The 13,923-nt window shown below is 43.9% G+C and overlaps 1 protein-coding gene across 1 annotated transcript in view; it reads left to right on the top strand.

Annotated features, from left to right (window-relative positions):
- The first annotated feature begins 937 nt into the window (after positions 1–937).
- Positions 938–13,923, top strand: part of RAB43 (RAB43, member RAS oncogene family) — a 39,304-nt gene continuing 26,318 nt past the window's right edge. The window contains 1 exon segment of the mRNA XM_073592387.1: positions 938–1,287. Coding sequence (XP_073448488.1) covers positions 1,096–1,287 — 192 coding nt within the window. The 5' untranslated portion in view covers positions 938–1,095.

Here is a 13,923-nt window from a genome sequence, read left to right as displayed (position 1 = left end):
GGGTGAGAGGAGCGACACAGAGAGGGGGGCACTGGAGGCGGGTGAGAGGAGCGGCACAGAGAGGGGGACACTGGAGGCGGGTGAGAGGAGCGGCACAGAGAGGGGGGCACTGGAGGCGGATGAGAGGAACGGCACAGAGAGGGGGACACTGGAGGCGGATGAGAGGAAAGGCACAGAGGGGGGCACTGGAGGCGGATGAGAGGAGCAGTACAGGGGGGGACGGGACAGGGGCAGATAAGAGGAACAGTACAGAGAGGGGGGCACTGGAGATGGATGAGAGGAGCAGTACAGGGGGGGACGGGACAGGGGCAGATAAGAGGAACAGTACAGAGAGGGGGGCACTGGAGGCGGATGAGAGGAGCAGTACAGGGGGGGGGGGACAGGGGCAGATAAGAGGAACAGTACAGAGAGGGGGGCACTGGAGGCGGATGAGAGGAGCAGTACAGGGGGGGGGGACAGGGGCAGATAAGAGGAACAGTACAGAGAGGGGGGCACTGGAGATGGATGAGAGGAGCGGCACATAGGGGGGAACCAGAGGCAGAATAGAGGAGCAGCTTGCACAGAGAGGGGGGTGGGGAACCAGAGGTTGATGAAAGGAGCAGTATAGAAGGGGGCATGAGATGGATGAGAGCAGAAACAAGGAGGATGTTGAAATCAGACGTGGGAAGCAGTCACAACTAAATATATATTGTTTTTTGTTTACTTTACTACAAGTGAGTTAATATGATAATATGACCTGGAACAAACATGCACGTTACCTATGTCAATAACAATGAATACTTGCGAAGGACTCACTAAGCAGTACAGCCCTGTATTGTCTCATAATATACAGTGTTTAAATTGTCGCCCGGCATCAGCAAGGGCAGCAATATGAAAGTGCTCTATCTTTTCTGTTCTATTCCAGTCAGGCAGTGTCGGGGCAGCAATGTGAAAGCGGTGTATTAGTTTCTATGGAATTGAGTTAGGCAGAGCGGTGGGACAGCCCTGGTGTCTTTCTCCTGTACAGAGGTCCTGTAGTTCCGCGTTGTCAGATCCGCGGGTGCTCGCACCACGTCACGGGCAGCTGGAGGAGATCTCGGCTCCCGGGACCCCGGCATGTCCACCCCACTAGACTCAGACGACGCCTATGATTTCCTCTTCAAGATCGTGCTGATCGGGGATGCCGGGGTCGGGAAGACATGTGTGGTGCAGAGGTTCAAGAGCGGCGTGTTTGTAGAGCGTCAGGGGAGCACCATCGGGGTGGACTTTACTATGAAGACCCTGGAGATCCAGGGCAAGAGGGTCAAGGTGAGAGCTCAGAGCATTGGACTGTATATGAGGCTGGGGCACTACAGGAGCCAGCATGCCCTGACACTCATAGAGTGCAGAGTCATGGCCTATCAGCCTCTTAAAGTGTATGTGTGACCACAGCTTTTTCAGGTTTGGATAGACTAGGGAAGGGTTAGAACCTCTGGCAGGTTATGATTGGATTTTCTGTCCACACTGAAATTGATCGCTTTTTGCAAAAATCGATCAGTAACACAGTGATGAGTTGATTTATGCAGAAGTCTAATCGCCATTCACCCGGTGACAGCGCATGAACCTTCATTCTGTGTGATTGGTCCAAAAAATAAATGCTATTTCCTGTGCTGGTCAAATGTACTCTATTGATTTTAAATGGAAAATGCCGCATTTGGCCACTAGATGGCGCTAAGTATAATAAAGATTTTTCATTCTCAGCTCCCTCTAGTGGCCAAATGTTGTATTTTTCTATTTAAAATGAATGGTTTACATTTGAACAGAACGAGATAAAGTCTATTCACAGTTTTTGTTTTTGTTTACTCCGAACAAATGTAAATGCACTGTCACCGAGCAAATGTGATTTCTTTATAAACCGACCCCTATGTATTCAGAATTCATAGATTCAATCTTACTGGTAGATTATGTGAAGACTCATTTGATTAGATGGTTATGTGTATGGCCACCCAGTGACAGGTGCTTGAAGACTAACATGGCGAAGTATTTGCACATTGTGGTTACAAATCACTGTCATGCCTTGTTTCTGTAGATGGGGGGATTCCAGCAGTCCGTGTTCATATGATATATTACATGGATAGAGCCTTGGGCAACAGTTGAACTTCTCTTCTGTTTGAACAGCTTGTCCTGTGTCATTGTCACGGACCGGCCCACACTGTCTTTGTTCTCTAAACAGGTTGAGAAAGTCTTCTTGCAAAATAAGGCAGACACATCCTGTTGTGTTCCTTGTGTAATCCAGAACAGAACATGCAGTACAAACCTCTCTGATCATATAAAGCTCACCTCCAGGCTAAACCATTCTTTAGTTTTGGATGGAGCAGAGAAGAGCTTGATGCTGTGTCAGGTCTATATTGCTGTGTGTGTCCCCATTGGGGAGCTTTCCCCTTATTACTGAGTGTTGTCACCCAACACGGAGGGTTAAAACCCCTATCAGGATTTTTTTTTTTTCTGCTGTCTGTGACCTGCTTGGGAGATTCTTTACTTCCTGTCTTAAAGACACAACAGGAAGTGAGAGGAATTCTCTTAGGTAGTTGTCACCAAAACATTTTGTCCCCATTGGAAGATTTCCCCTCACCTCCTGTTCGTGTGACAACTCTGACATTATTATTATTATTCAGGATTTAGACTGCATTCACACTTCAGTGTCTTGAATCTTCAAAGCGCCGATGTGTGAATGACAGATCGCGGGACTCCCATTTGAGATGCCATTCGTCTGAATGACACCTAAAATCGCGGTGCAGGTCTGCCGCAATTGTCGGGCGATAAACCGCTCTGCAATCGCAGCAACCCGCCTCTCGTGAAGCTTGTCACTCTAAAAAAAAGTTCAGGAGCTACTTTTGGGCGACATGCTTCTTGCAATGCTGGTTACCACGCTTTATCGCCTGACAATCGCGGCAGATCCGCACCACGATTTTAGGTGTCATTCAAATGAATCGCATCTCAAATGTGAGTCCCGCGATCTGTCGTTCACACATTTAAGATGTGATTCATTTGAATGACACCTAAAATCGCGGTGCGGATCTGCCGCGATTGTCGTGCGATAAATCATGGGAACCCACATCGCGAGAAGCATGTCACCCAAAAGTAGCTCCTGAAGTTTTTTTGGAGCAACAAGCTTTAGGGCTGAAACAACTAATCGATTAATCGACAACTAATCGATTATGAAATTAATCGATTACTATTTTCATAATCGATTAATCGGCCAGTATCATAATGGAGTTAAAAAAAACTAAAACAAGCCCTTTATAGTACAAAAAGAGCAAATAATCGCTACTGTAGATGTTACTTTCACAGTTCTACAGTAAAAAAATGGACCCCTTAGAGTAGTGATTATTTGCTTTTTTGTTTTTTTGTGCTATAAAGGGCTATTTTTAGTTTTTTTAAACCCATTATGTTACTAAACGTCTTAGACCTGGTTCACATCTATGTGTTTTTTGGTGCTTTTTTGCAGAAACGCACTACAGTTCATTTACATGGTTTCCTATGGGACACGTTCACATCTATGCTTTTTTCAGCCGCTGCGTATTTGGAAAGAGTCAGTGACTTTTTTTTATTGCAAAAACTGTGCTTTTTTGGTTCAATATACTTCAATGGAGAAGCTGCAGAAAAGCATTTAATGCGTTTTTGCAGCAATTTGTGTTTTTTAATCTGCCCAACAACAAATTGGCCAAAAAAAATGCAAATCGCCGCAAAATCACGTGCGCAAAAATCAAAACGCACAGCAAAAAGCACTGCAGAAACAGATCAAAAGCAAACTGCCTAGGTGTGTAGAGAGCCTTACTCTGGCCACACGGATTAATTTTCAGATGAGAATATTCAGACGAAAAATCTTTGTATATTCGCTGAATGAAAGAATGTTATTTGAAATTTTCACTTGTTTTTAACATTTTGTTTTTAAAATGAATGTAATTTCTGAACGAAAACCACATACACTGTCTGTCTGAAAATTCCTTTGACCAAGAAGTTTTCTATTTCCAAATTTTCCCGTCACTGTGGTTGAAAATGAACGTCGACTTGACCCCACTAACTATCAGATTCACCCTTTAATAGTATGTACAGTATATCTCTCCTCTAATAGTATGTACAGTATATCTCTTCTGTCTGTTATTCTCAGAGTGGATTAGATATTTTGCTCCCTAACCATATAGTTGGTTATTTATATTTACCACTGCATAGAGATATTTAAGAACAAATTGTCTTTTTTTAAAACTTTACATATTAACTAAATTATACCCCACGCTTTTTTTTTTTTTTTTTTAAGGTTATTAACCGATTAATCGATTAATCGAAACAATAATCGGCCAACTAATCGATTATGAAAATAATCGTTAGTTGCAGCCCTAACAAGCTTCATGCGGTTTATCGGCCGACAATTGCGTCAGACCCGCACCGCAATTTTAGGTGTCATTCAGACGAATGGCATCTCAAATGTGAGTCCCGCGATTTGTCATTCACACATCGGCGCTTTGAAATCGCGGCAAATCTGCCCAGAGATTCAAAGCCCTGAAGTGCGAATGCAGTCTCGTATAGTGCCGACAGTTTACGCAGCGCTTTACAACACAAGGACAGACCGTACAATTACAATACAATTTTATACAGTGGGAATCAGAGGGCCCTGCTCGTTAGAGTTTACATTTTAAAAGGGAGAGTCAAGAGACAAAAAGGTAATAACTGTGGGGGGTGAGCTGATGGAGAAAATAAATGTACAGTAGTTAGGTGAGTCCGGATAGGTCTCTCTGAAGAGATGAGTTTTCAGAGATTGTCTGAAAGTGGACAGAGTAGGAGATAGATAGATTGGGGTAGGGAGTTGCAGAGGATGGGAGAGGCACTGGAGAAGTCCTGAAGGTGAGCATGGGATGAGGTGACAAGGGAGCTAGAGAGCAGGATAAATACAAGGGTGAATCTCACAGCACAGACACCACAGTAAAAACTTGCCAGTGGGTCTTACCCATTCACACTCTATCAAATACGAAAATAACATTATGCCTTAGCTGGCACATAAATTATATTTGGCAGAATTATACATGATACAGAACTGACAGGATTTGAAATTGAGCTTTTTGAAGGCTTGGATAAAGCGGGGAAGGGTTAGAACCTTTGTCAGGTTTTTGTTGTCTGTGTTGAATTTTTGCTTTTCACTTTCTATTCTGATGACATTTGGGATATTCAGTGAGAGGGTCCTTCATCTCCAAAACAGAGCTGGTTTTGTTTGGGGTACCATTTTAAAGTGAAACCATAGCCAGGCTGTAAACATTAGAGGTCTTATATATTCTAAAAGAACAATCAACAAGCTTTAAAACGAGTCTTCACTGACCTCTGTAGCTGCAGTCCCTGTGGAGCAATTCATCCTCAAACATCATAGAAGAGGCACTGAAGTTGTTTTGTGCGCAGCTCAGCTACCCCCTCTAGTGTTGACTTGGCAGCCTTCCAGCCTTGTGATTTATAAATACAGAGGGGAGCCCTGGGAGAGAATGATCTGAAGGACTTTAATGCTTTTGTTGTGAACTTTGAGAATGAATTGCTCCGGAGCACCTGCAGCTACAGAGATCAGTGAGGGCTTGTTTTAAATCTCTTTTCCTGCTTGTTTGAAGAGATGTCTATAGTCTAACATATAGGTTTGCTTTAAGACTACTGAGGTGTGCAGCAATGTACAGCTGGTGTTCATACGGGAACTGTGATATGTATTAGTACTGGTGTCTGGTATTACTCATGGAGGTTTCAGTCGAGAAAGAACAACTGCGGGTTTAACAAAGCTCTTTCTGTAGAGTCTAATAGTAAAGATATTTAGATTTCTAAATGTAACCAATGAACCATTTTATCTCACTTTTTGTACCAGGCCAAGATGCTAATATGTACAGTTTCTGATCTAATAAAATAGACACCTGGAAATGGGTGCTTGTGCCCACCCCCCAGCATATGGTTAGCATTGGGATTGACACTAAACGCAGCCAGGCACCTCCATGTTTCTTTTAATACAGGATTACTTTAAAGCAGGGCGGATTTGATTTAAATCACTAGTAAAAAGATGATTTAAATCATAATTTTTAAAGAGAACTGTCATCTCTGTCCCACAGCGGCTCCTCCTCTGACCCGCTGTTCACTCACCGACACTCCCATTCACTTTAATGGGATGACTGGTGATGCAGCAGTGACACAACAAGGTGAGGGATGTGGTGGCAGCAGGTGAGTGGATGCCCGCTAACAGCCGCTGCCATGATGGATCTGAAATGACAGGTGCTCTTTAAATGTAAGGACTCATTCTTGCTGGTAGTTATAATCTTTAATATTTGCAAACCAAATTTCCTATAGCGATATCAGAACCGATTCAATTATACAGTTTGTAGTGTACATAGATTTGCAAAACAATGGGATAAAGGAATATTCCTGAACTTTGTTTTATCTCATGGTTACTGTGAAATTGTGTGAATGCATCAATGCAGTGTATGTTATCTCAGCTTGCAGAGCTTGGATTCACTGAATGAGTTTACCAAAATTGTAAATATTGCAGAATATACAGCCTCATGCTATATAACTAAGCTCCATTGCATGCTGAATAAACTAAATTATTAATGTATCTTAAATAGAAAACTATCTTTAGATAGATTTTTATTCCAAATGCATTTTACTAAAATAAATTTTGTTAAAAATCAAAAAAATGATTTCAATAAAAAAAAAAAATCAGATTTTTTATTTATTTTTAATTGTCGATTTATATCCACCCTGCTTTAAAGTGTTACTAAACCCAGGACCCTGCATTCACTATATCTGGTCTCCCACAGTACACAGAACTGGAAATTCAATTATTTTAGTAAATATAAACTGCTAAATACCTTTTTTCATCAGCAGTATATAGCAGTCTTGTGACTTCTATCAGTGTCTGGTTAGCTTGTAGGGGGAGTTTTCATACTGCACTGGCTGATTTATCAGAATAAAGGACCCCTGACCCTCTGTCTGGATAGTGCTGATTGGCCCTGTGATGATCACATGCACTCTCCCAAGAAATAACAAACTCTCTAACAATACACACCAAACTGAGCATGTGCAGCCTGACTCCAGTAACTCAGTCTTAGACCCCTTTCACACTGAGGCGGTTTTCAGGTGTTTTAATGCTAGAAATAGCCTCTGAATAGCGCCTGAAAACTGCCTCCCATTCATTTCAGGATGTCTTTTCACATTGGGGCGGTGCGCTTGTGGGACGTTAGGAAAAGTCCTGCAAGCAGCATCTTTGGGGCGGTGTGGGAGCTCTGTATACAGTGCTCCCAAAATGCCCTGCCAATTGAAATGAATGGGCAGCGCTTCCAAAGTGGAAGCACCGCGAAACGGGTGCTTTTAACCCCTCATTTGGGGTTAAAAGCGCCCCGCTATCGGCCGAAAAGCGCAGATAAAACGAGCACTGCTTTAGTGTTGCTGCGGCCCCAGTGGATAAGGGGTCTTATCCGGACATGTTTTGGAGTCAGTGGGAGGAGAGGAGGAGGATCTCTGCATACAGGATCAAACAGCCTTTTTACACAATGTGGAGGATTAACCCCTTAAGTTCCACAGTGAGTATAACTTTTGAGGGGTTCTCTAGTTGTCAATGGAGCTGGCTCCCCATTCCCATGGCAGCCTAATAATGTAAACTGCAGGCGTATTTTCTTGCCTGGTATACACAGCTGCCATAGTAATGAATGGCTTTATTACCCCACTACTTCTTTTTAAGTAACACGTGCCTTATCTCACACACCGCTGAATAAAGACAGTCTGCATTCAAGGTTGTATGTGTGGATTTACACAAGTTGTGGAATTAACATACAGCCATTCATTACTAAGGACAGCTGTAAAGATCAGCTGTGTGTTCCAGGCATGGAGATATGCCCACAATTTACATTATACGACCTCATGCACCCGGTGTGTGTGTGTGTTAGCCCGCTACACAAAAAAAAAAAAAAAAAAATTGGGTGGGCTCCTGGATTAGACAAACTGGCTCCTGACTTTCATAATACTTGTGCATTTGGGGATTTAAACCTTCCTGTTTATTTAGAACAGGATTCCTTTGTCATTGGGCTCCATGCTGTGTTTTTTTGAATTGCCTCCTCATTGAATTATAATGGTAGACGGGATGGTTGGGTAAGCCACACCTGTAAGTATAATCTCAAGCTATGGAGAGATTTACCCAATTGTTAAATTATACTTTATTTCCAATGCAAAGTAGTTCCTGCTGATTCAAACCATGTATGGGGCAGGCTGAATGTGCCAGGTTGAGCAATCAACTTAAATACAACCAGCCTGCTGGATTTTACATGCGATTATCTCTAGTGGCTGGTATAACCGCTAGCAATAATCACTGTCTTCTCCCAGCAGGGACAGCTTTCCCCACCAGGAGAAGACAATGACCTGGCGGGAGGGATTCCCCTGTCCATGTTGATGGGAGAATTGACCCATGATTGCAGGAAACAAATGTGCTCCTTGTATGGCCTGCTTAAGAGTATAAGTGATCTTGAGGAGTGACCCAGGAACCTCATAACTGTGGATAATCCTATTACACAAATCCTTAGTTCAATTTTTGAAATCTGTTATTGCCGTAAAGGCCCATCTACAAGCATATCAACTTCTGCTGCTCTTCTGAATTGAAATCTTGTGTTGCAACCACAAGCCGGGCATTTGGCTTACAGTTGCGGCACTGATTTATTGACTTCAATGGACGAGTTTGATGTGCCAATTTTAAAATTGTGACCGGGGCAATGTATGTGCTTCAGAGGGGCCACCCAGGTTCATTTGGTGGTGGCAGGTTGGCAGACAGTAAAAACCTATTTTTGAAGCCTGTGTGAACCCGGGCTAACCCATCCTGCTTTATGTGCCTCAAGATTGCCCCAATACCTTGTTTCGTTGACCAGTAGTGCAGTAATGGTGACAGAAAGGGCAGGACCAACTCAACTTTCACAGACTAACAATTAAAACCCTTACCATTCTATCCAAAACAAATGTTTGGGTTTTAGATACTTTAAGTTCTTTTCTTTTTTTTTCTTAGCACATGGTTTTATTGTGTTTTTTACCTGCTATGAGCAGTGAAAAAATATGTACCCAGTCTTGTACCCTAGGTGTACTACATACGCCCAAAGTCCAAACAAACTTCACTGAAGGACAAAGGGCACACATGCCCTCTCTCTACCCTGACACTTTAACCAAAATGACAGCTGGGACTTTGCTGTGTAAATACATCAGTCTGCTCCAGCCACTGCTGTGAAAGATAAACCCGATGAAGGTTTGTAAACACTGTTTAGTAGCAAAACTCAAAGATACAAAGTAACATTATTGTTGCTTTGTAATTAATCTGTTTTATGCATCTGCCTATGAGGTTCGATCTGTACATGATCTCAATTAAACCAATAAAAATAAAAATTGGTTAACCCTTTGTTAACCGTAATCTGCCCTAATTACCCGTATTTATTGGCGTATAACACGCACATTCATTTGAAGAGGGAAATTTCAGGAAAAAAACTTAAATTTTAAATAAGGAACTTTGAAGCAAAATAAGGGTCAGTGCCTATCTGCAGCCTCACCATTGCCATCAATGCAGCCTGATCAATGCCCATCTGCAACCTCACAAGTGCCATCAGTACAGCTTCGCCATTGCATTCAATGCAGCAGCCTCGCCATTGCCTTCAATGCAGCAGCCTCGCCATTGCCTTCAATGCAGCAGCCTCGCCATTGCCTTCAATGCAGCAGCCTCGCCATTGCCTTCAATGCAGCAGCCTCGCCATTGCCTTCAATGCAGCAGCCTCGCCATTGCCTTCAATGCAGCAGCCTCGCCATTGCCTTCAATGCAGCAGCCTCGCCATTGCCTTCAATGCAGCAGCCTCGCCATTGCCTTCAATGCAGCAGCCTCGCCATTGCCATCAATGCAGCAGCCTCGCCATTGCCATCAATGCAGCAGCCTCGCCATTGCCTTCAATGCAGCAGCCTCGCCATTGCCTTCAATGCAGCAGCCTCGCCATTGCCTTCAATGCAGCAGCCTCGCCATTGCCTTCAATGCAGCAGCCTCGCCATTGCCTTCAATGCAGCAGCCTCGCCATTGCCTTCAATGCAGCAGCCTCGCCATTGCCATCAATGCAGCAGCCTCGCCATTGCCATCAATGCAGCAGCCTCGCCATTGCCATCAATGCAGCAGCCTCGCCATTGCCATCAATGCAGCAGCCTCGCCATTGCCATCAGTGCAGCCTGATCGATGCCCATCTGCAGCAAGAGGGGACAGGGAGGGGGGCGAGATGAGTGCCGACAGATTACATGCAGTGAGAATCCTATGATAGACAGAACAGTGGTCCAATGGCGTCCCAGGAGACGGGACTTCCTATTACAGAGGCCGCCAAGTAAACAGGAGATTCTCATGTAATGCATGTAATCTGACGGCGCTCGTCCCGCCCCACTCCCTGTCCCCTCCGAGGCAGCTAAAATTTAAGTATTGGCGTATAAAACGCACATGCTATTTGCACCCGATTTTCATGGTGAAAAAGTGAGTGTTATACGCCAATAAATACAGTAACTAAATGTAGAATGTATATATTATTATTAATAAACAGGATTTATATAGCGCCAACAGTTTACGCAGCGCTTTACAACATGAATATACACACTAGGAACACTATTATTCACAAACCAACTAATCTATCAGTATATTTTTTGGATCAGAATCTATCCATCCCAACAAGGAATAGACATTCAAAGTACACAAAAAAGGTGTTTTGGTGCCATTAAAGTGGTTCTAAAGGCAGAAGTTTTCTTTTTTTTATCTTTAAAGGGGTTGTAAACCCTCATGGTTTTTCACCTTTATGCATTCTATGTATTAAGGTGAAAAACCGTCAGTGGTACCCCCCCCCCCCCCCCCCCCCGGGCCCCCGTTTTTACTTACCTGACCCCAATCCTTCTCCGGCCAGGTATGAGCACACCAGCTCTACCTGGTGTCTCGTGTTCTGATTGGATAGATTGAAAGCAGTGCAGCCATTGGCTCCCCCTGCTGTCAATCAAATCCAATGATGCGGCACAAGGAGGCGTGGCTGAGTCCTGCATTCTGTGTGAATGGACACAGTTGCGGGGGTTGGCAGCATGCCCGCACGGGTGTCCACCAAGGAGAGCGCTTCTCCAACATGGACATTCGATGCAGGGAGGAGCCACCAGCGCCGCTGAGGGACCCCAGAAGAGAATGATCGGGGCCACTCTGTGCAAAACGAAACGTGCAGTGGAGGTAAGCATGACATGTTTGTTTAAAATGAGGGTTTACGACCCTTTTAATGCATTGCATTTAGATAAGAAAAACCTGGTGCAGCAGCCCCCCTAATGCTTACCTGAGCCCCATCTAGATCCCAGTGATTTCTGCACGAGAGACTTGGCTGTCCGGGACTCTCCCTCCTGATTGGCTGAGACACAGCAGCAGGCGCCATTGGTTCCCGCTGATGTCAATCAAAGTCAATGAGCCAATGAGAAGAGAGAGAGGGGGCACACAGAGCAGCAGCTCAGCTGCTCCCCCTAGCAAGCTGCTTGCTGTGGGGGAAGGAGGGAGGGGCCCAGAGTGACGGCGAGGGACCCTAGAAGAGGAGAATCTGGGCTGGTCTGTGCAAAACCACCACAACAGAGCAGGTAAGTATAACATGTTTATTTTTAAACACAAAAAAACAAGACTTTAGTATGACTTCAAAGCTGAAATACACAATTAATGCAGATTTGTATTAAGTAATACATCTGTATATGTAATATTTAGGTGTAAGTACCTGAATTTGGCTTTGTATCTGCCTCTTGTAGTCCCTGAGCAGCAGAGCTCAGACTGGGAGAGGAAGAAACAGTGTCAGGAGCCAATCAGGTGTGGTGCAGGGCAAGGAGCATTCTGATAGAAGGAGAGAGCAAAGTGACAGAGAGCTGAGCTGCTCATTCTGCAATACACTGTCCAGTCTTGGGGGCTGGCTTGGGGGTGGGGGGTAAGACCTCTATTAGTCTAAGGGTGACTTCACACTGCCCCAGTGCTGTCCCGCTGTACTTTTGGACACAGCGTAGCTCCTGCAACTTTCATGCGGGGTTAGATGTGCTTTCCCATAGACTCCTATGATGTCCCAATGTTTTGGTGTTAAGGTGCCCTAAGTGCTACCGAGCTAAGAAAAATCAGGTCTCCTGCCCTGCTAGACAGGACTATACTGTGTGGCAGAGCTGTGTAAATCACAGGACTGGATGAACAGGAATACAGCTCTTTTGACAACTCTCATATTTGTACTTTATCTGTGTGTTTATTTGCCCGGAGCTCAGCTTCAAGGGTTGTGTTCTGTAAGTATTTTCATGGCAAATACATCCATATAATAGGAACCCAGGTAGACAAAAAATTCCAATATGGAAAGGCAAAAAAGTGATTGTTTTGGCTTCTTTGTAATTAAAAAAGGAACGATTGTCACCGTTCTTCTGTAGTGACTGCATGGTCAGGTCTGATGACCCCCAAATGTCAGCTGTATGACAGGTAAATGTTCACAAAGCTGAACTGGTTTATTTCCTTGACTGTTTGAGAAGTTGTGTAATGTTACCTTGTGTTGAAATGACTCCAAAGGGAACAAAATAATAATATTCTATATTAGCTTGTGGCTCAAAAGAAGCGCATGTAGTTTTCCGAGTTACAAGCAACACTCCGTAGAGGTGTGAACAGGGACACCTGAGAACCAGGGCTTTTTACATGTTCAATTTTTTCGAGCTACTAAACTCTCAAGTGTGAATAAATGGAGCGTCAGGATAACCTGAACATTCCCACCAGTTTGGAAGCGTATCTGTATTATATGGGGTATGTTACAACTCTTGTTCTGCTGGAAGGTAAAAACTTGATGGGCAATCTTTTGTAGACAGTCGCCACATTCTGTAAGGCAAGCCATGCACTGGTATGAAAGGAGAGAAAATCACTCAATTCCCCCATCAACACAGTCAGTGAGGGAATCTTCTCCCACAGCGGTATTGTGTTCTGCTGACGGGGAGCCTTCCTGGTTGTCAGAATGCAATAATTACTGCCGGCAGCTATAGCATGTAAAATATCTGACAAGTTGGTTCCCAGTATGCAGTCCAGCCAGCCTGTCCCTGTTGAACCGGCTGGGATTCGATCCATCTATGTCCAGCTTAACACACCCTCAGGCATTGTAATGCACTGCCTTGCACTGCACTAAAAGCAATGCTGTAGGAGTGATTTAAATTAATGAGCTGCCTTAATGCATTGTGTGTTTAAAGCAGTAGCAAACTCTTAATAAATGTATGTATGTATGTATGTGTGTATGTACGTATGTACATACATATAGATAGATAGTATCTCACAAAAGTGAGTACACCCCTAAGTGAAACTGTCAATATTTTGTGTGGCCACCATTATTTTCCAGCACTGCCTTAACCCTCTTGGGCATGGAGTTCACCAGAGCTTCACAGGTTGCCACCTTATAACACTAACGAGTCACATGACTGCGGGGAGGGAAAATGGCTAATTGGGCCCAATTTGGACATTTTCTCTTAGGGGGTGTACTCACTTTTGTTGCCAGCGCTTTATACATTAATGGATGTGTGTTGGATTTTTTTTTTGAGGGGACAGCAAATTTACACTGTTATACAAGCTGTACACTCACTACTTTACATTGTAGCAAAGTGTCATTTCTTCAGTGTTGTCAGATGAAAAGATAATAAAATATTTACAAAAATGTGAGGGGTGTACTTACTTTTGTGATAGCAGATTGGGAGAAATGTGACAAGTAGGATCAGAAGGACAGAATACATGCTGGTAATTATATCCCAACTAATACCGAATTCAGACAATAATGGCTCTCTATGCTGCAGATGGGCACTGATTAGACTGCAGTGAGGAGGAATGCTGCAGATGGGCACAGATCAGGCTGCACTGAAGCTGCAGATGGGCACATCACTGACCAT

This window comes from Aquarana catesbeiana, linkage group LG07, assembly GCF_042186555.1.
Source record: "Aquarana catesbeiana isolate 2022-GZ linkage group LG07, ASM4218655v1, whole genome shotgun sequence".
NCBI lineage: Eukaryota > Metazoa > Chordata > Amphibia > Anura > Ranidae > Aquarana > Aquarana catesbeiana.
The sequence above is the reverse complement of the archived record's forward strand: the minus strand, read 5'-3'. Positions and strand labels throughout refer to the sequence as shown.